The 23,586-nt window shown below is 37.1% G+C and overlaps 1 protein-coding gene and 1 long non-coding RNA gene across 2 annotated transcripts in view; one reads left to right on the top strand and one right to left on the bottom strand.

Annotated features, from left to right (window-relative positions):
• The window catches only part of LOC106066275 (cryptochrome-1-like), a 43,857-nt gene extending 20,507 nt beyond the window's left edge, over nt 1-23,350 (bottom strand). The window contains exons 1-3 of the mRNA XM_056034243.1: nt 22,909-23,350; nt 3,275-3,383; nt 2,490-2,632 (exon numbers count right to left, since the gene is read on the bottom strand). Coding sequence (XP_055890218.1) covers nt 2,490-2,632; nt 3,275-3,383; nt 22,909-23,153 — 497 coding nt within the window. The 5' untranslated portion in view covers nt 23,154-23,350. The remainder of the gene's footprint in view (nt 1-2,489; nt 2,633-3,274; nt 3,384-22,908) is intronic.
• On the top strand, nt 12,469-21,883 carry LOC129927027 (uncharacterized). Its single transcript, XR_008778743.1, has 2 exons — nt 12,469-15,856; nt 21,207-21,883. It is a non-coding gene; the product is annotated as an uncharacterized LOC129927027 (long non-coding RNA).
• Nucleotides 23,351-23,586: the final 236 nt, after the last annotated feature.

Genomic DNA, 23,586 nt, shown 5'->3' with positions numbered 1-23,586 from the left:
TAGTTGTGTTAGGTTACATTTATTCCAGAGTAAGATTTTTCTTTTGGGTTTTATATTGGCTACTGCTTTTATCTGACTGTGTATTTTTATTATCTCATGGTCTGATAGACCAGGGATAATATCATAATCAACTACTAATCCAGGTCTGTTGGTTAAGAAGAGATCTAATGTGTTGTTTAATCTAGTTGGCTTTTTAATGATTTGATCTAAACTTAGGTTGTGTAAAGTTTCTATGAAAAGCTCATTTATGTCCTTAAGGTTTTGGTGTTTATCTATGGTTAGTGTTTTTCAATTTATATCAGGTAGGTTGAAATCACCCATAATCCAAAAAACTGCATTTTTATTTGTCTCTTTAAGTGTCGTAATCTGATTACATAGTTCCTGCATGTATTCTAAACTAGAATTTGGTGGTCTGTAAATGCTGCCTATTATTAGGGATGTTGAGGTGGTATTAATTTTACAAAATGTTGATTCTATATTTTTTGAGTTAGGTAAGGTAATTTCTTCTGCTATAAGAGTGTTTTTTATTGCTAAAAGAACTCCTCCATGATTATCAGCCCTATCTTTTCTAAAAATTTCATAATTACTATTGAAAATTTCTGCATTATAAATTTCAGGATGTAGCCAAGTTTCTGTGCCTGCAATTATGTCTGGTTTCTCACATTCTAATAAAATTTCTAAATCTGCTGTTTTGTTCCTAATGCTTTGAAAATTTATTATTAAGGTTTTAAGGTATTTTGGTGTTACTTCTTTAGTAGGTTTGTTTAGTGAGGCTGTTGTATTAATTTTAGTAGATTTAGGTTTAACAGGAGTGGATCTGGCTAGTGGTTGATGAGTTTGGTTTGGGATGGTGTTTAGGATGTTGTATGGGTTAGAAGTGTCTGTATCAAAGGAATCAAACAGTCCTGATGTAAACTGAGGTAACCCACACGGTACACAGTGCCATGATGCATCTTTGTTGCCTAAGGCATAATACACAGGTGTATTCATATGGAGACATGATGCATGGTACCATTCATCGCAGGTGTCACATTGAATGGCTTTCTGTTTCATGGTGCATACTTTTTTGCAGATGTTGCATCTATCTTTAGATCTAGGCCCTGGATTTGACTCTACATCTCCTGCTATTAATATTAACAGTGATAGGTATTTATTTCTGCTGTGTCTGATTGAGAACTTCCATTTGTGATGGGTAATCTTCTTTAGTGTTATAGATGTGTATGTTAGGTTATTTTTTAAGTTGCTTTGATCTAAAGTGTGATGATTGATTATGACTGTTGTTTCTTTTTTAAGTTTAGTGTTGACTAAGGTAGATCTGGTTCTGTGTTCAGCTAGTATGTATTTAGTAATTATTAGGATAAATAGCCAGAGCAATTTCATGATGAAATTGTTACAGAGTCAGGGCTACCTGCCAGAAGGATTGTTACAGAGTCAGGGCTACCTGCCAGAAGGATTGTTACAGAGTCAGGGCTACCTGCCAGAAGGATTGTTACAGAGTCAGGGCTACCTGCCAGAAGGATTGTTACAGAGTCAGGGCACGGTTGTATATCTTGTATGTGTGTGTGTGGTTTTTTTTTTCCTAAACCTAATTTATTTGTAATATTGATCAGACAACAGTGGCCGACTTTTAAAAAAATAATAATATCTTCTCTTCACACATATATATAGAGTGCTTTTTTGTATAGGTGCCGGTACTCTAACTTTTCACTACTAATAAATTAATAATAAACGTTAAAATACAAGAAAACTAATAAATTTTTCTCCACATTGAAAAAGGTGCTGGTACGCCGTACTGGTGCGTATCGTCACAAAAAACAATAACAACACTGAATATATATATATACAGTGGCGTAGCTAGGGTGGGTGGAAAAGGGGGGGGGTGTCCAAATTTGAAAATCCCCCTGGGCCCCCACTTGAGGGTTCCCCTAAATGAGTATCCCAATTGTTTTTTTGTTTTTTTTTTACATTAAATATTAAGGCAATGCCATGTTATATTGCTATTCATGTTTTAATGTAAATTAGTGACCATGTTGCATGTATTCCACACATTTGCCATATATATCTATTAAGTACAATTATCTTGTGTCATTATGTCAAATGTCAAAATGCTGGGACCCTAAAGAAGCAGGGCCCCTGGGACCCAAATTCATTGCTTCGCCACTGTGTATGTATGTATATATATACTCAATGGAGCTCGATTGGACAACACTGTCCCTACACGCTTTTATCTAGAAATTCAGCAGTGTAGATTTATTTGTTTTGTTTTTTTCACCATTTTGGCACCTAGCAAGCTTTTTTTTTCTTTCAATAATAAACTTTTTTTTTGTTCCATTTCGCGTACATCAAGATGAACAAACTAAAAGATACGTTTTTCTTATTGAAAGGTGTTTGTAAATCATACAATAACCTATACAATGTTTACGCCAAATCTGTTACACATGTCAAAGAGGGTCATGAACAATACAAACTATAAAAGTAAAACAACTCACACTTTGGGATCGTATAGTGTGTGGGATGACCTCGTGATGACCTGGATGCTGAGTTCACGAGCTAGAGCGGAGATGGCCGAGTCCCTCTCTTTCCCATAAGGCTCTGGGTCTTCCTCAAAGGCCAGGTGAGTTATTCCCCATTCCTGGAAGAGACCAAAAAAACAAAATGTGTAAAACGGTAATGACAAACGATGTGTACATAAATAAGAACATAATAACCGGAATGAACTTACTGAGTCTAGACTTTACTTATTGGAAGATCTAAATACAATGCTGTCTTCTAATCTCATAGCAGTGAATAATAATACGTATTACAATGACTATTGGCAGACATGGACAGTGGCGTAGCTAGAGTGGGGGGGGGGGGGAGAATTTGAAAATCCCCCCGGGCCCCCACTTGAGTGTTCGAATTTTTTTTTTTACATTATATATTAATTAATACATGCAGGGGCCCCCCAAAGAGTTCAAGCCCCCCCCGGCCACCCAAATGATGGCAAATTCCTAGCTACGCCACTGGACATGGACACTCAATTTTCAAATTTCCAAAACGAAAAAGTGTGAAATATAGTGTTTTGGTATAAACGGCTAAGAAATCCTTTATAAAAGATAATGCACTGCAGCCTAGATGTTGAAAACATTTTTTACGTTTTTAGGGAGATGTTTATAAATGTTGGTACAGCCCATTAACACCCCACTGGATGCAGGAGATGCCCTGCATGATGAGGTGGGCTGGCTTAGAGGAAACCAATGTGCTATGTCAAGGGGTTCCTTATAATACAACTCACCTGAAACAGCCGTGGGAGTACGTCAGCAGGCTGTCCCCTGACAACAAACAACCGACTGTTTAATTTTCTTAAACTGCTGTCCAGATCTTCTAAACTCTCGAGTAAAAATCTGAAATAATAAAAAAACAACAAATAATTTAAATTGTTTCGCGCTGTTAACAAACGCAAAGAAGCCTCTAAAAGTACATAATAGACATGCAAATGTAGAGTTCAAAGGGGAAGTGTACATTAAATAAATGTTGAACATGTCGGTCTAATGTTCTTGAGTGTCGTGCAGCATGGAGTTTGGCTCGATCAGTTTGGACCAAAGTTCAATAGTTTTGATCTGTGTTCTGTAATAGCCAGCAAGCCGTTCGTTGGAAGGGGAAAACGCGGGACCCTTAGAAGAGTAGAAGTAGAGTCCATTGAGCTCTCCGAGAGGCACATATCAGGGCCGGCCTTAGTCATAGGCAAACTAGGCAGCCGCCTAGAGCCTCCAATTAGTGGGGGCTTCGCACAGGACTAAAAAAAAACTGGAAAATTGGATCAGACCTCAAACATAGAAGAAAACTATGACTGTGTTTACTAGTTTAACTTTGTCTCTACTATGATTATGTTTTCTAGTCTAACTCTGTCTCTACCATGACTATGTTTATTAGTCTGTCTCTGCTACAGAAATCGCTATATATGAATTTCAGTTATTTGCCGATTTAGTTAAAGACAAAAAGGTTTTTAATACATTGGGTAATTATATTGTTATAAACCTGGTGGTGGCACAAATGGGTGTAGTGGTGTGTGTGTAGTCAGCCGACGCAAATCGCCCCAGGCCAGCGCTAGACGAGCGGTCAACCGTGACGAGTTACAACTGTCAGCCGAGTCGAGTGTCAACAGGACAGTTCGGGAAGGATCGCCGACGTGAACAGAGCTCAGGAGCGTCACGAGAGTTGTAGTCATCTGATCACCTGGAAACGTCGAGCGGCGTTCTGTCCGGTTCGAGAAGGCCAGCAGGGACCCTATATAAAGAGCGAAGGTATCAGAGACCAGGCAGTCACAATTTCCCGATCTACAGTTCGTTACAACGGCTCAGTACAAGTCCGAGACGAGACAGAGAGACCAGTGCAAGAGTTGATACGGCGGAGAGATATTTGTACAGTCTTGTGTTACTTGCTGCCAATTGTACAGTATTGGCTGTTATTTACTGACATTAAACTATTACGTTATTTTCAAGCCCAGAGTTGTCAAGTTCTTTAAGTTGGTGGTGTCGTTTGGTGCAATTTGCAGAGAGCCTGGATAGTGAGATTCGTAACAACTGGTGTCAGAAGTGGGATCGGATCGGAATCGGATTGGATCGGATCTACTATGGCTCGTCTGAAACTGCTGTACGAACTTGAATTTATAGAACTGAGGCGAGAACTGCGTGAACGAGGGCTGAAGAATGGCGGAAAGAAGGAAACCTTACAAGCACGCCTCCGAGAAGACATTGTGGAAGAAGGGGAAGATCCGGACACATATCTGTTTGAAATTAAACCAACTTTAGGAGAGCTCTTGCACAAACAGCTAGATGAATGGAAGGAAGAGTTGCGGGCTATGAATACGACATGGAAGAAGTCCAACGAAGAGACCTGTACCAAGCTTGAAAAGATGTATATTTCGGTGAAGGAAATCACGAGCCCCATGGTGAAGACGATGGACGTGTTGGAAGAAACCCCGTACGACCAAGGAGACATGAAAGATAAAGGAGCTGCGCCATCGTTAAACAATGAACAAAGCTTTGAAGAAATATGCAGTGACAACGGCAATGCTGATGAATGTGGTGCTGCCTGTCAATCTGAAAACAGGGAGTACAGACCTGTGGAGCCGAAAGAGACAGATGAAGAGACAATGGAAGCTGCCCATAGTTCGAACGAATCTTGTGCTGAAGCTTTACCTGATATGAGCACCTCATACAGCAAAACAGATCAAGAGAACGCTGATTCTGCCTACAAGCCTGTTGCTGAGGGACGTTTACATGATGAAAGCTACCAGCGAGGCTTGGACCCTACAGACGTTCGTCCAGATGCTAAGCTCAGCGAGAGAAGCCTTGGTGGTGATAATGAGGACCCATTGAAACCTGACGAAGCCGTTGAGAGACATATGCAAGTCGAGAGATACCAGCCAGGTCCGAACCTAACAGACGTTGGTCCAGCTGCCAAGACTGGAGAGGAAAGTCCTGATGGTGGTAAAGAGAATCCAAGGCAGTCTGACGTTGACATTGATGGACATTTGAAAGACGAAAGTCATCGACAAGGTCTGAAACCAACAAGTGATGGGCCCGATACTGAGACGAGAGAGAGAGGTCCTGATGGTGGTGAGGAAAGCCGAATGGAGCCTGAAGCCGAAGACGAGGGACCTTTGCACGAGGAGTGTTGCCAACCTGCCCCACGAGCATGCCCTCCAGACAAGGCTGAAAATGATGAAATGTCCCACAATTCCCTGTCCTGTGGATTTGAAGCCCATCCCAGTCCTTCTTCGCAAAGCCCTATGAAGCCACCTCTTTTGCCAACAATCTTGGTATTTCCAGCCCTTACATCCTATACCTCTCCATGTGCCAAACGGCTGCACTCAATACCGAACGACAAGAGAGCGACGCGACCACGACATCACTGCAGCCACATGAAGACCAACTGGTGGAGAAGAAGAAGACTACTTTTGTTGAATGCAAGATGGATGACGATGCAACCTCGATATCACTGCAACCACACGAAGACCAACTGGCGGAGAAGAAGAAGAAGGCGACTTTTGCTGAGTGCAATATGGATGACCATGCGATCACGAGGTCGATACAACCAGATGAAGGCTAACTGGAGGAAAAGAAGAAAACGTTTACTAAATTTGACGTGGGTGGCGATTAAAGCACGACGTCGAGGCAAACAGTTGAAGGCCAACTGGAGGAGAAGAAGGAAGCAGACTGCAACATGGATGGCTCCATCAAGCTCAAGGGGCAAGCCAACTGCCACCGATCGACCCCCACCTACAGCGATGAAACCTCACAGCCAATGCCATGATGTTGATTCTGTCCGGGACGGACAGATCTAAGGAGGGGGCAGTGTTATAAACCTGGTGGTGGCACAAATGGGTGTAGTGGTGTGTGTGTAGTCAGCCGACGCAAATCGCCCCAGGCCAGCGCTAGACGAGCGGTCAACCGTGACGAGTTACAACTGTCAGCCGAGTCGAGTGTCAACAGGACAGTTCGGGAAGGATCGCCGACGTGAACAGAGCTCAGGAGCGTCACGAGAGTTGTAGTCATCTGATCACCTGGAAACGTCGAGCGGCGTTCTGTCCGGTTCGAGAAGGCCAGCAGGGACCCTATATAAAGAGCGAAGGTATCAGAGACCAGGCAGTCACAATTTCCCGATCTACAGTTCGTTACAACGGCTCAGTACAAGTCCGAGACGAGACAGAGAGACCAGTGCAAGAGTTGATACGGCGGAGAGATATTTGTACAGTCTTGTGTTACTTGCTGCCAATTGTACAGTATTGGCTGTTATTTACTGACATTAAACTATTACGTTATTTTCAAGCCCAGAGTTGTCAAGTTCTTTAAGTTGGTGGTGTCGTTTGGTGCAATTTGCAGAGAGCCTGGATAGTGAGATAGATAGATATATATATTGCTGTTTCTTTTTACTTATTAAAAGTTCATTCGGGGCCATCTGAAATTCACTTCGCCTCCGTGTCCGGCCCTGCACAACAACACCACTAATAAATCTCTTTACATTGGCCATGTTTTACATTAAGTGGCATGAAGTCCACCATACATGTACCACAATTGAACTGGCGATGGAGCCAAGTGGGTCCTTGTTTCTTCAAACCTACATGATATTTTTGTGTTCTGGTGAGTACTTAACACCATTTGGTCAAATGCAGGCTGTGAGAAAGAGTTGATGCGTGGGTTAGTGCTCAAAGAGTTACCGCTCAATTAACACCTGCATGGCTGAGTGGAATCTCAATAATTAACTCATTAACACATGCAGTCCTGTGATGCCCGACTCGCTCTTCACTCTTTTTTTACCATAAACACACACACACACACACACACACACACACACATACAGTGCGTTAAGAACGTCCTTGGAAAAAAAAAGGCGCAACAAATTCACTATTCCTCTTGACAAACATACAGCTGAAATGTTGGCAAGGTTTGGGGGGGGGGGCACTAGAAATAACTTGGCTACTAAGTAGACTAATGAAAAGTGGCATGAATTTTAAAGATCTCCCCAACCCCCTCTCCACGTTCCCCTCCCTGTGTAAGAACTGAAATTCGTGTTTCCGTGTCTGCTTCCATGGTTACGTGAGGTGAGTACACAAAATTGTTCCGTTAGATTTGAACTACAATTTTGAAGGTAGTCCGAAATATGTTGTTATGTATTTATCTTTGTGAGATACACTATTCGGAAAAGTATATTTAGTAAGGAAATAGCTAAGCCTAGCGCTATCTTGTAGCGATATGGTAAGAATATTTTTTTTTTATAGGAAAAGGATAAACGCCAAGATTTAAAAAGTGATACAGTCTACAAAACAAAACTATTTCATAGCTAACCTTTCTGTTTGGGATCAACCTGGGTGAGTTTGAGTTGAGTTTTGAGTTTTTTGGCACATCGGCACACTTTAGGCCATGTCGTGCCCGTAATCCCTAAAAAGGTTACTCTCCCTTCATATCAAAAGCTCTAAATTTTATTTAGTTAAGTTATTAAAAACAGGGTCTATTCACAGTTAAAATAGTAAAGGTAGTGAAAATTTAATAATTTAGTAAAAATCTTATGTAAATATTATTTTTTTCACAATTTCACAAATCAAATCTTCGTAGACAACCCCACCTCCTAGACAAAGCCCAGTACCTTCCCAGGGTCGACACTATCGAACAGTGTTTTCAAGTTTATCTACCTGTATGTTTTTTTCACATTACTATACTAGTGTATAGGTAGTATACATTACCCCAACCCCTTTTCCAAATGAATGTATATTGCGAACTATGGGTGGCTGCATGGTCACGTGGTATGTGCTCAGGACTGTCGCCTTTATTATACAGGGGCGGACTGGCTGTATGGGAAGAGCAGGTACTTAAATGGGCCGTTGTGTGCGTCAAACAGGTCACTTTGAATGAACGTTAGTGTGCTCGGCATTGACCTTAACTTTTATGAAAGATCTTTACAGACTTGACTATGTAATACGAGCCACAGTTTACGTAATGATCATTCGTTTATATGCCCTCCTGGAGTTTACAGACACCAAGAAATTAACAAACAACATAAAGGCGCGTGTAGCCTTATAGAAGTGTGCGTTAATCTTTAAAGAGACCCTGAGTTTATTCATTAGTAACGAAATCCCCGATATTATCGGTTAGTATCGTATACACTATAGAGTATAGTAGTCTATAAATCCACTGTTACCAAAATAGACATATAGCGTGTCCAGTTGGTCAGGTTTGTCGAATGATCCCAGGATTTCCCAGCTACAACGTCATTCCATTATCACAATTAATAAGTTAAATATATTACCAAACATGGATTGAAAAAGAAGCGTTGAGTTGTGTGATGATGTATTGATGTTAGATTTGTGTGATGATGTATTGATGTTAGATTTGTGATGATGTATTGTTAGATTTGTGTGATGATGTATTGATGTTAGATTGTGTGTGATGATGTAATGATGTCAGATTTGTGTGATGATGTATTGATGTTAGATTTGTGTGATGATGTATTGATGTTAGATTTGTGTGATGATGTATTGATGTTAGATTTGTGTGATGATGTATTGATGTTAGATTTTTTTTTTTGGTGATGTATTGATGTTAGATTTTTTTGATGATGTATTGATGTTACAGTTGTGTGATGATGTATTGATGTTAGATTTGTGTGATGATGTATTGATGTTAGATTTGTGTGATGATGTATTGATGTTAGATTTGTGTGATGATGTATTGATGTTAGATTTTTTTTTTTGGTGATGTATTGATGTTAGATTTTTTTGATGATGTATTGATGTTACAGTTGTGTGATGATGTATTGATGTTACAGTTGTGTGATGATGTATGATCTGACATTAACACACAACATCCATTCCAGAAGGTTTGTCGAATGCGGACGAAGAGCACTTGTTGGAATTGGTTTTAGATGGAGTCTTAAAGAATAAACCTTCGGCGTGTACTTTACCATTCTTCTGATAACAAATACGTGTAGGCCTATCCGGTTTCAACTGAAAAAGTTCTGGAAAGCATCTTGCCTTGGAACACCATCTCGTATTAAAATTAACAACCAGGGCACCGAATTCTGTGATCTATCATCACAGCATAAGCGATTTCATTCTTCTCATACAAGTACATTTGGGAGGTGTATTTAGCGTTACAAAACTTATAAAAGGGGTACACACATGTCACAAGTTTGGGAAACACTGCTCTAAGCAAAAATAACTTCCTTCTATCACTGAAGCATAAGTTTCCGATTATCGATTTCATATAGCTGAACTATTTAGCTGGCTTTGAAAAAAAACAAACAGTTACAGCACAAGAAGAAAAACATTAAATATATTTGTTGAAAAGGCAATATCTCCTTTATACAGCTTATAGAACGATAATGGAACATTTTTTACTACTCCCCCCCCCCCGAGAAAGAGCCCTGGTTAAGTGAAGGTATAGATCTACCACTCTATATAATATTCCAATGATAGGCCTCTAGATCTAGACGTAGAAGACGGACATTAATCTATTCAACTCTTGAAACAAACAATGTCTTGCATTTGAAAACTCTCAATCGCGATAGTCCTTTCAGAACCGAAGATGGATCTAGATCTAGTTCTCTAGCCAAATGTTAAATTTATTTTTTTTACTTTGAAAAAATTTTAAAGATCAAACTAGGGTTTTTCCCAGCGTGGCCAAAGAGCTGGTAATTCTTTTCTCAGCGATGTAAACCTAGTGTTTTAGGAAAATCGTCAGAGCCGTTTTTGAGAATCGCGTCCACCCACTGAGGTTCCTCCACGAAGTTGCGACTTGAATAGAGGTATTGTAAAAAAAAAAAAGTATTCTTGGGATACAAAATGGCATATATGGTGAACTATAAAACCACGAATACACGATTGTATAGAATAGATCCACTAATGGATGAAAGATTTTAAGTTTCAATATTTGGTTTATTTATGTCGAAGTTGTATGTTTTACAATTTTCTAGTCTACACCCATGCCCTTGTGTTGGCGGGATCAACAACACTCAGTAACCATATAAAAATCACTAACTACGAAAATAGCCTAAATGTACCAAAATGGCATGCTTCCTACACATCAATAGTGTGAGCAGGGCTAAGACCGGCAACCCATTTCTTCATAGACAGGAGTGGTCTTTTCCTTATTGATTATTCCTGCTTGCATAACGGTAACATTTTTTTCTTAACCAAGGAAGTATAATTTAAATGTACTTTTGTCAAGAATATCGAATATACGTGTCTTATTTTAATAATGAATGGAAGTTAGTTAAAAATAAAGGTGTACCATTTATCATAGCAAATATATATTTATAGCTTTTTATAAACACTAAATAAATACTATAACAATAACAAATTATTATAACTACGTATAGTGATACTTGTGCTAGACCAGAGGTTCCTACACTTTTTTGACCCGGGACCTCCTTTTGTAGTAAAAATTTTCCCACTGACCCCTAAAAGAAAAAGCCACATAAATGCGCATTATACAAGCATAAAAAAAATAAAAAATCTAAAAAAAACTAAACATTTTGTTAAAGGAATGTTTGATCAGATAACTTTGGTTTAAATTTAATTTTAAAAAAATGACTTGGATGAAGTTCATAAGATTTTATGAGAGCATTTATACTCGGCCCAAAGAGCACACATTTCCAGTCGGTTTCTTTCATTTGTGATAAGATTCATGACGGCAATGAGTCCACGTCGTACCAAGCAAGACGACGGACTTCTGTACAATCAACCCGCTATACAGATTTGGTGGTATTCTTGATGAAATCTTGGTTTTAAGTTTTTCGCTTGTGGATATTTCAAGTGAGTATTCTCACTCAGTCGGGTCCATTCAGGTGAAGAATGGTCGTCCTAGGATAGTACGTACTAGACATATCAAACAGGACGAGTTGATTTATTATTCAAGTTATCCGATCGAATCAACTGTCTTTTAATTTTAATTGCGTAAAACGTTCATCTTTCTGTGGACCCCATTCGGTCGTCTCGCGGACCCAGTTTGAGAAACACTGTACATTGAGCCTTACCAAAATGATGACAACAAAAAACCCCAACGCTACTACTTCGACACAAAGATGTTTTCATTGACCACAACTTGAAAGTAACACGGAACTCGAAATGAACCGTGTACTCGGCAAAGATTTTCGGTTTTAAATTGCGTTTGTAGCATCATGATTCTTTACACCAGCCAATTCAAATATATAGAATGCGGTTCAAACGGAATACTTTTGAGTTATGAAGAAACCAGTCAAGAGAACTGCTGTAATTTGGTCGTTTAAAAGCACAAGTTGAAGCTTCTACATTTTGTTTCGTCAAAAATGTCAACCTATGCCTTTTAATTGATTAAAAATAAAAACTCTTACCTGACCGGGAGGGGGGGGGGGGGGGAGAGAGAAAACTATAGAAAGAAGTGCTAGCCATTCAGGTCAATCTAAAACAGTTTTGAGTTACCAACGCGTTTACACCATAGTTAATTAGGATATAAGGCAAGTAAACGGCAAAGAAAAAGGTGGAAAGACCAGGGCAAGGGAAAGGAAACAAAGTATTCAGGGCAAGGGAAAGTATTCAGGGCAAGGGAAAGGAAACAATTCAGGGCAAGGGAAAGTATTCAGGGCAAGGGAAAGTATTCAGGGCAAGGGAAAGGAAACAATTCAGGGCAAGGGAAAGTATTCAGGGCAAGGGAAAGTATTCAGGGCAAGGGAAAGGAAACAATTCAGGGCAAGGGAAAGGAAACAATTCAGGGCAAGGGAAAGTATTCAGGCAAGGGAAAGGAAACAATTCAGGGCAAGGGAAAGTATTCAGGGCAAGGGAAAGTATTCAGGGCAAGGGAAAGGAAACAATTCAGGGCAAGGGAAAGGAAACAATTCAGGGCAAGGGAAAGTATTCAGGGCAAGGGAAAGTATTCAGGGCAAGGGAAAGGAAACAATTCAGGGCAAGGGAAAGTATTCAGGGCAAGGGAAAGTATTCAGGGCAAGGGAAAGTATTCAGGCAAGGGAAAGGAAACAATTCAGGGCAAGGGAAAGTATTCAGGGCAAGGGAAAGTATTCAGGGCAAGGGAAAGTATTCAGGGCAAGGGAAAGGAAACAATTCAGGGCAAGGGAAAGGAAACAATTCAGGGCAAGGGAAAGTATTCAGGGCAAGGGAAAGTATTCAGGGCAAGGGAAAGTATTCAGGGCAAGGGAAAGTATTCAGGGCAAGGGAAAGGAAACAATTCAGGGCAAGGGAAAGGAAACAATTCAGGGCAAGGGAAAGTATTCAGGGCAAGGGAAAGGAAACAATTCAGGGCAAGGGAAAGTATTCAGGGCAAGGGAAAGTATTCAGGGCAAGGGAAAGTATTCAGGGCAAGGGAAAGGAAACAATTCAGGGCAAGGGAAAGTATTCAGGGCAAGGGAAAGTATTCAGGGCAAGGGAAAGGAAACAATTCAGGGCAAGGGAAAGGAAACAATTCAGGGCAAGGGAAAGTATTCAGGGCAAGGGAAAGGAAACAATTCAGGGCAAGGGAAAGTATTCAGGGCAAGGGAAAGTATTCAGGGCAAGGGAAAGGAAACAATTCAGGGCAAGGGAAAGTATTCAGGGCAAGGGAAAGTATTCAGGGCAAGGGAAAGGAAACAATTCAGGGCAAGGGAAAGGAAACAATTCAGGGCAAGGGAAAGTATTCAGGGCAAGGGAAAGGAAACAATTCAGGGCAAGGGAAAGGAAACAATTCAGGGCAAGGGAAAGTATTCAGGGCAAGGGAAAGGAAACAATTCAGGGCAAAGGAAAGGAAACAATTCAGGGCAAGGGAAAGTATTCAGGGCAAGAGAAGGGGAAGGTAGACAAAAAATGATGGTAAGAGCACAAAAAGACGAAAGCCTAGAAGAATGTGGAAAGTGAGAGCTATACTTTAAGAAGGACTTGTACAGCCTCAAGGATCACACCCCCACCAAGCTAAGAGCCGTTTGCTTCATCAAGACAATGCCAGCGAGTATTCTGCCTATGAACAGGATTTCAAGCTACACCAGCATAGTTTCTCCAAAGGATAGACGTATACACTACATGAATTTCGCAAATGGCCGTCACAATTTTCTATATTATCTAGCACACAGCGTTAATTACAATTTGACAAATTATCCCTGAAAGGTGTTAGACACCTTATTTATATAGGTTAGTTATTTTAGTTATTTAGCGACGCACCATAGTAGACGCATATTGAACGGGACTAGTGACGTTTGGGATATGTTGGGTTAGAGACCGGAAAATCAGTTAGCGATAGAACATTCCAGGGTAACGACGTGTTTAGTGACAGAGACTTCTACTGTGGCCCTTTTATCATAATAAATACATGTTGAATAGTTCATCAGAGTCGACTACATCTCTTCACTAGTTAAAATAGATGTGCCAGTTCTTGTTTGTGTTGTAGTTCAACTGCACGTAATACACCCGGACAATTACACCCAAACGATTGCAGAGTAATTGGTTGACTTCAAGACAGCCTGAACTAGCAACATCACAGTGGCGACCCCGAACCTCGAAGCCGGACCCCTGTTGAAGCCGAACATCGAACCGAACCTCGAAGCCGGACCCCTGATGAAGCTGAACATCGAACCGGACTTCGAAGCAGAACGTTTACTCAGGTGAGGGTCGTGCACTCGAAGATATAAGATTTCATCGGAGTACGGCTGAACACAGCAGTATCGCAGAGTGACTTTGTTCTAGATCTACATACAGTCATCGCCTGTTTGATCGCACGTTCAACGAGCCGTTAACTCAGGGTGACCTTCGTCAGGACCGTAATCATCGCAACGCCTGATCTTCATATGCTGAATCGACCTACAGCCAGAGAAACCGTTCATTCATAACGGGTGAGAGATCGTTAGTGAACCTGTTGGACATATTTTTTCTTCGTCATAGGAGCCACATTGAGTATCAAGTTTTACCTCGTCAGTTTCGAGAAGGACAGTTTACCCGCTGTCAGAAGTATTGTGAGTACTACAAGTTTGGTAGCTAACTAAATCGAAATCGCTCTGTCGTCTTACCCTTGGAGAGATTCTTGTGGAGCAGTTTGCTCATTGAACCGGTTGCTTGCCACGTTTATAACGGTCACTGTGTTTAACCTTTGGAAGGTTAGTGAAGTAATCTTTATCAGTACTGAACATTGATATATCTAGTATTCGTCGGTCTAGACCATATCTAGACTTGTTGATATTGCAGTTGTGGAAACAGCTACATCCACTTAATCTCGTTGAAAACCGTTAGTCGTATAACGGAACGTCGTCGGAGGTGACCTTGGTCTCACCTAGTCTACATTGGACAGTTTGGTCTAGTGAAGCAGAGTACAACAGCAAACTTCGTCGTACTACCAGAGTAGCAGCAGAAGCAGTGAACTATTTTAGAGAACCGTTATTCGTCAGCCCAGATCAAGTCATCGTCAAGAAAGCCGTTATTCGTCAGCCCAGATCAAGTCATCGTCAAGAAATTCGTTATTCGTCAGTCGTCCAGATCAAGTTGTCGTCAAGAGACTGTTATTTGTCAGTAGTCGTCTACACAAGTCAAGTCATCGCCAGAAGAACCGTTAACCTATTCGTCAGTAACTGTGTACACAAGGTCGTCGGAACTACACATACGGTCATCAACAGTCGTCGAAGAAACTGGAACATTTTGCTGTGGCATATCAGGACATCTGTGGCATTACGTGGGATACTGGTAGCACCGGAGAACAGAGTCAGAACTGGAAGAGAGGCAGTGGAATTTGTTGTGATCTAACATATTCGGGAGTCCGAACAAAGGGATCTTTCTTATCAAAAGCTAAGTGCCATTTTTCTTATTAGTATATGTTTAGATTGCCCTTAGAAATAGATTTTGTCTAAATTTGGTACGTTAGCCTGAGTAAAATCAGGTGGTGCGCCTTAAAACCCGTCGGGGTAGAAGACGTAATTTAGATGAAAAGCTATATTATACGTTTAGGGTTGTAATTTGTTTTGTTTGTGCAAACGTCATATCCGTTGTTGCCTGGTTACTTCGTGACGTTATCATTGTGTGCCATATTGTCACATCCCAACCCATAGTGATAGTCTCATTTAATTATTTCATTTGTTTATATTATTTTAAATTATTTATTTTTATTAATTTAATTAGATCTGTATTTTTTTTTCACTTAATGATAGAAAGTGCGGGTAGGATTCTTTTACTGTGAATCAGACTAAAATAATTTTAGTTTGAGCGGTTAAAATCAAATATGATTTTGCCATGAGAATAATGCCGAAACTGGCTATGTAGTCAAACACTGTCGTCTGGCTAAATTTAGATCTGCAAATTGTTGTACATCTCTTTGGTACAATTTAATTATCTAGACTCTACTTTGAAATATTATTAAGTTGAAGATGAATGAAGGTAGTACATTCTAGATATATATATCTTGTTGAAGATATATTTGACACTGTATACACATATTTGTTTCGTATGGTTAAATAGAACCATAATCTACTCTAGATCTAGACTCTAGACAGTCCTTGAATTTACTCTAAGACACTTCACTGTGACTTCAGTCATACCAGATTTTAAAATTGATCATAGTTATTCATACTAGATCTAAAAGTCATAGTGCTCTTGATAACTATAGATCTAAATAGTATTATTATACATACTATAATATACTAGATTTAAATTTGTGTGTAATACTGGACCTAATATACAGATTTGAATATAACCATAATAACTCAGACTAGATTTACACATTTACTAAATCTATAGATAGAGACATAACACTTAAAACTGGTATAAAAGTGTGTAAAAACTTTTAAAGTATAGCCATAACCAATATAGGCTAAGGAAAAATATATATAAAATATAAAACACAATGGCTACATCATCATATGTGGACCTTAAGGAGGTTAAGGAAACAGCTATGCAGGATGGAAAGGCCATGGAGTTAAAAGGAAAAGACTTAGCCGCTTATGTACAGCAAGTTGTGAGGGAAGAAATGGAACGTCAAGATAAAATAAGAAGGGAAAAAGAAGAGATAGAAAGACAAGAAGAACATCAAAGACAAGAGATAGAGAGGCAAGAAAGGATCAGAAAGGAAGAATATGAGAAACAAAAAGAGGACCAAGATAGGCAAGACAAGGAGAGAGAAAAAATTAGAGAACATGAAGCTAAAATGGAGAAGATGAGATTGGATGCAGCACAAGCCAGAGCCCAAACTGAACAAGGAAATAACACAAATAACTCAAATAATTATACCACTCAAAGAGACAACCCTAATTCACAGACATGGCTAAAGAGAAAAATACAAAGTTTTGATGAACAGAAGGATGACATTGGTGATTTCCTGAAAAGATATGAGGCAAAAATGTCTACATTTAATATGCCTGAAGAAGAATGGTCTGAAATACTGATAGACTTTGTTCATGGTCAAGCTCTAACAATATGCCAAAATCATGACCATCATATTGATGATAGTTATCAAGTTTTAAAAAGAGAATTATTGAATGCCTATGGTCATAATGCTACAACTTTTAGAAAGAAATATTTTGACAATATACCATCATTAGAAATAGAACCCCAAACTACCATTAATATGGAAAAGGATTTCTTCAATAAGTGGGTAAAATTAGAAAAAGTGAATAACTCTTATGAGGGATTAAAAAATTTTATTCTAGTGGACAACTTTGTAAATAAATGTGATCCTCAGTTACAATCTTTTATTAAAGAAAGAAACCCAAAAACTATAGATGAAATAACAGAAATAATGAGAGTATACAAAAATGCCTATCCAAATAAACCATTTTCTGATAGGGATAAGAGCAAAGTAGATTTAATAGGATACACCAAAGAAAATGTTGATAGAAGTAGAAATAGAAACAGATCAAATAGTGGAAATAGAAAATATAGTGAAATAACTTGTTTTAAATGTCAAGGAAAAGGTCATATAGCAGCTAACTGTAGAAGAGGGAATAGTAGGTCTGGAAGTAGAAATAGACACAATGAACAAAATAACAGTAGATATAGGAGTAGAGATAGGAATGACAGGGGAAATTATAGAAATAGAAGTTACAGTAGGGAATACAAAAACAAAGGTACAGATAGGATATATTTCATGGAAGGAAATAGGAACAATTTTGCAGTGTACCCAGGGTTTGTAGATAGAATTCCGGTGGAATTAATCAGGGATTCAGGTTGTAACACTTTGGCAGTAAAAACTAAATTTGTCAAACCTCATTGGTATAAAGGGTTTACTAGGAAAGTAGAATTAGCAGATGACACCGTAAGGGAATTTAAAGCTATAAGGGTATACATTGAAACCCCATTTTTCACTGGTTATTGTGATGGCATTGCAATACCAGAAATGAGATATGATATGTTAGTAGGAAACATAAAAGGAGTTAAAGAATGTTCAAGAAAAGAATTAGAAGACTGGCAAAACAAATACAAAAACATAAGACAAAATCATGAAAACATAGAAACACAAAATATAACAAGTATGATAATAACAAGATCAATGGATAAAAAAGATGAGAAACAGGAAAATACAATAAATGTAATTAGTAATGATAAAGAAAAACAAACCAGTAATGTAATACAAATAGAAAATACAGATGTTAAGGAAAAAGAGATAGAAAATGAAACACAAAATAGTCTTGAAACACAAATATCTCAAAGTGAAAAAGAAACAACACCCACATTTGCATTAGAACAAATGAATGACAATATTATTGGGAAAATTTATTCAAGAATATCAGATAAAAACAATAATAATCCAATGGAGAAATTTTGTATAGAGAATAAAATATTGTTTAGACAAACAAGTAATGATAACAAGAAAATAAAACAACTTGTCTTACCACAGAAATATTGGAAAGATGTTTTAATCATGACACATGATAATAATTTAGCAGCACATAGGGGAGTAAAGAAATGTTATAGGAATTTGTCAAAACAAGTATTTTGGCCCAAAATGAAAGCAACAATCAACAAATACATAAACTCATGTGACATATGTCAAAAGAGATCTAACAAAAGTCTAGTGAATAAAGCACCTATTCAAGAAATGGATGAACCTACAGCACCATTTCAGAAAGTATCTATTGATTTAATAGGTCCTTTAATTCAAACTGAAAATAATAACAAATACATTCTAACAGTAATAGACATGTTTAGTAGATACCCAGAGGCAATCCCATTATCAAATACAAGTGCAGAGAATATCATTAATGCCATAACTCAAAAAGTAATTACAAGACATGGTATACCTAAAATTATATTGAGTGATCAGGGATCTCAGTTTAAGTCAGAACAATTTAAGAAATGGACTAAACAATACAATATACAACACATATACTCTTCGGTTTACCACCCGGAGAGTAACGGTTTATGTGAACGATATGGTGGATCATTAAAAAGATCACTAACAAAGATAATTCAGAATAATCAGAACAAGTGGGATCATTACATTAACTATGTACTATTTGCTCATAGAAACAACATCCATGAAGCAACACAATTTTCACCATATGAAATAATACATGGAAGAAAACCCAGAGATGAATTAGATGTTTTTAAAGAAAATCTAATAAGCAATGAGAATAAATTAAATAATGACAGTGAAACAACAATCACAACAGAATTGAAAGAAATATGGACTCAAGCATATAACAACAATAAGAAGTACAAACAAAGTGCTCATGAGAATCTAAATAAGAAAAGACAATTGAAAACACTAGAAGTAGGAAACAATGTATTAATATTGATAAATGACCTGAAAAATAAAATTGGTAAACAATGGAAAGGTCCATTTAAGGTGATAAAGCAAATTAGTGATGTGAATTATCAAATTGAAATAAATGGGAAAGTTAAAACATATCACATAAATAATTTGAAACTGTATCATGATAGAGAAGATGAGTTGATACAAAACATTCAGGAGGAAATAGAAAATACATTTTCAGAAAGAGAAGAATGTTTGATGATAATAACAAATGAAAATCACAATGAAAATGATATTAAGGAAATACCTGTAATAGAAACAAAAGAGAATCAAACTTGGCAAAAGATTAATCTTAATAATTTAACTAAGGAAAAGTCAAAAGATATAACTAAAATAATACATGAATACAAAGAAATTTTTTCCAGCATACCAGGAAAAACTAATATTATTAAACATGACATTAAAGTAACAGACTCAAAACCTATCAAGCTTAAGCCATATAGAATACCGCTACATTTACAAGACAAAGTAAAGAAAGAAATAGACAATTTACTAGAATCAGGTATAATTGAGCCATCAACATCTCCTTATGCTTCACCAATTGTGATAGCCAAAAAGAAGAATGGAGATATAAGGTTATGTATTGATTATAGGAAACTTAACAACATCACAGAATTTGACCCATATCCAATGCCAAATATAGAGGATATTTTACATAAATTAAATGGAGCAAAATTTTTTACTAAATTAGATTTAACTAAAGGTTATTGGCAAATACCTTTAACAGAAAATGCTAAACCTTACACAGCATTTGTGACACCATATGGTATTTTTCAATGGAATTATATGAGTTTTGGATTAGTAAATGCACCTGCCACATTTAATAGAATGATGAACATGATAATTGGAAACAAAGAAAATGTTATTTGCTATTTGGATGACATATGTATTTTTAATAATAGTTGGGAGGAACATTTGGTAGATGTAAAAGAAGTATTCAAAATAATAAAAGAAAGTGGACTTACAATTCAAGCAGAAAAAGTAGAAATAGGATTGGAGGAAATAATTTTCTTAGGACATAAAGTAAATAACAACATGATTAGCCCTATTGAAGATAACATAAAGAAAGTACTTAATATTGAAATACCTACAACAAAAAGACAAATTAAAAGCATATTGGGAATAGTAAATTATTACAGAAAGTTTATAAAGAACTTAGCAGAAATAGTGAATCCATTAAATGACTTACTTAAAAAAGGAAAACCTCAAAAAGTAGTCTGTAATGAGGAATGTGTGAAAGCTATTGACAGAATTAAAGATGTTTTTAGTCATGAACTAATATTAAGACTACCTGATAAAGACAAAATATTTTATGTCACAACTGATGCATCTGGTAATGCTATTGGTGGTTGTTTAATGCAGAACTATGATAACTTACATCCTATATTATATGTAAGTAGAAAATTGTCAGAGGCAGAGAAAAAATATAGTGTCATTGAAAGAGAAGCCTTAGCTGTAATATGGGTAATTACTAAGCTAGAGAGCTATTTAATAGGAAGGAAATTCATATTATTAACTGATCATAAACCTATTCAGTATATACAACAAAAGAGCATGAAAAACAGTCGTGTTTATAGATGGTTCTTAGCACTACAGGAGTATAAATTTGAAGTGAAAGCTATTAGTGGAGCTGTGAATATTGTAGCTGATTTATTGTCTAGAATGACATTGAAGTGAAACAGTTTTGTAAATAAACTATGATTATATTGATTATGTAATATATATTAATATATTGACACCATTTATATGTTATGAAAAGGGAGATAAGTAAAGTTGATGTTAAGCATTTAAAAGTAAGTATGGATATTTTTTTTTGTGTGAATCATTTCATATATCATTGACGAAAGTTAGTTCTATGGAAAAGGGTGAGTATAAAAGAAAAATGGACAAAAGCGTATAAAAGGGTGGTAAGAAAAAATTTATTGAATGTGTAAATAAAGTTTATAATTGTTTTTTTGAAATATTGTATTTTATCAGATTACTGCCAGTGAAGAACATTTGAGATGTATAGGACGTGCCCATAAGATGCCACATTTTCCTCCATGATGAACTATGTACCAATGAAGATGATTCTGGAATGTTATGAACTGTTATGAACATTGACATGAATATGAGGAACTGTCAAGATGAAGATGTCAAGATGAAGAGATCAAGATTTTATGTTTGTGGTCTTCCCCTTAAATTGAAAATGCCCTTGTAAGACTTGACAGTAGTGGAAAAATATTGACATATTTTTTTTTCAAGGGGGGGAGGAATCTGTTAGACACCTTATTTATATAGGTTAGTTATTTTAGTTATTTAGCGACGCACCATAGTAGACGCATATTGAACGGGACTAGTGACGTTTGGGATATGTTGGGTTAGAGACCGGAAAATCAGTTAGCGATAGAACATTCCAGGGTAACGACGTGTTTAGTGACAGAGACTTCTACTGTGGCCCTTTTATCATAATAAATACATGTTGAATAGTTCATCAGAGTCGACTACATCTCTTCACTAGTTAAAATAGATGTGCCAGTTCTTGTTTGTGTTGTAGTTCAACTGCACGTAATACACCCGGACAATTACACCCAAACGATTGCAGAGTAATTGGTTGACTTCAAGACAGCCTGAACTAGCAACATCACAAAGGTCAGAGCCGCGTCAATGCCCTATGGAAAAAATTAAGTGGAGCTGAAACTAATTCAAATAGGATATATACATATGTCAGAACATGGGCCCTGACACAGCAACCAACTCAAGAGAGTAGCCTTGATATGAAAATATTTGTTCTCTTGATATTCTTAAATAACAGATCATTGTTTTGCATGTTTTAATATAAAAATAGCTTCTACTCTAGTTGATACCAGTTGCGAGTGACCTATCACTATCAGAATTCACAATAAGACTTTACATGTACATCTACTAGAACAAATACCAATAAGTAATAATAAGTCTTACCACGTTGTCTAATGTAATTTATAGGTTTTGAAACGCTATGCTATACTCTAAAATTGCATGATGCTATGGTATATATAATATATTGCATAGTGATTAATGTAAATTTATATTTCTTCATTTTATTCCCCATTCTATTAGTCTATATTCCAGACAGAGATAATATCTATCAAAACCGCAACTTACAAAAAAAAAAAAAATCTAACCCATTTAGATCTAAGCAAAAACAAATTTACTGGGTTAATTTTTCCAAAGAAGCGACCACCGACTTTGTCTACAAAATCTAGACTAGATTAAGATCGCCGTAGTAGGGAATGACAATGAGACAAATTTGAAATTAATATTATAATAATTTATTGATTATAATTTCTTATATTATAAATTATTCTTTTCCGGTTCTACATCACATCATTATTAGATTGTATAAGTTCTAAATCTAGAGACAACTCTAGAGATGAAATAAAATGTACACTTACAATAAATTTGATATTAATGAATAATTGACATTTATAATATTTTTTTATTTTTACAAAAGGCAAAATTTACACACCGAAATAAATAGGGTTACTCTGAACTCGATCTATAAAATATCTCGAGATTTAGAGTATATCTAGAATTCTAGATAGATCTAGATCTATATAGTCTACTATGGAACTGTAGGTATCCCAGCAGCCCGGGTTATGTAAGACATAACCGTTATGAAATTAAATTGTTCAAATGTAGGTCATATAAATTTCCTTACCTCCATTTGTTTATAACAACTTGAGAAGCGCCGGCAAACCATGGATCTAAAATATAAATACATCGATATGAAGAGGCACCATCGACTGCTGCTTTTAGGGCAGGATTGTCATGTAATCGCAAACCTTTTCGAAACCAAAATAACGAATGTTTTTTAGGCGAAGTGGCCGTCTGTGTTTGTTCCATCATGTTGACGTTACTATTGATGTTGGCACTGATGCTAGTTTCGTTATTGTTCTCCTTCATTTCAAAATAAAGTACTTAACAAAACCATGTTAGTAAAAGTTAAATTCACTATTTAGAAAATGGCTAAATTTCACGTATGGAATATCACATGTATAAAATATGATTATCAGTCGGAAATCTTGAGCAAAAGAACTGAAACTGGAATCAAAACATTCATGATCAAACCCTATACAGCGAGGTCTGCAACGTGACTTATAAATAGAACTGCTCGGAGCGGATTGGCCAAGCGGTGTCACATGAGATATTGACGGCACGTGTTCTAAGGTGTGTGTAAATGCATGCTTCTGCTATTGTGACTGATTAAACAAAATATAATAATAATAATAATCGAATGTTTTATTTAATAATTTCAATTAGTCTCAAATAGTTGTTTCATTAGTTCTGAGATGGAAATTAAGTGTTGCTAGAATAAGTCACTAATGACCAGTTTTTA

The sequence above is a fragment of the Biomphalaria glabrata genome, chromosome 6 (genome assembly GCF_947242115.1).
Source record: "Biomphalaria glabrata chromosome 6, xgBioGlab47.1, whole genome shotgun sequence".
NCBI lineage: Eukaryota > Metazoa > Mollusca > Gastropoda > Planorbidae > Biomphalaria > Biomphalaria glabrata.
The sequence above is the reverse complement of the archived record's forward strand: the minus strand, read 5'-3'. Positions and strand labels throughout refer to the sequence as shown.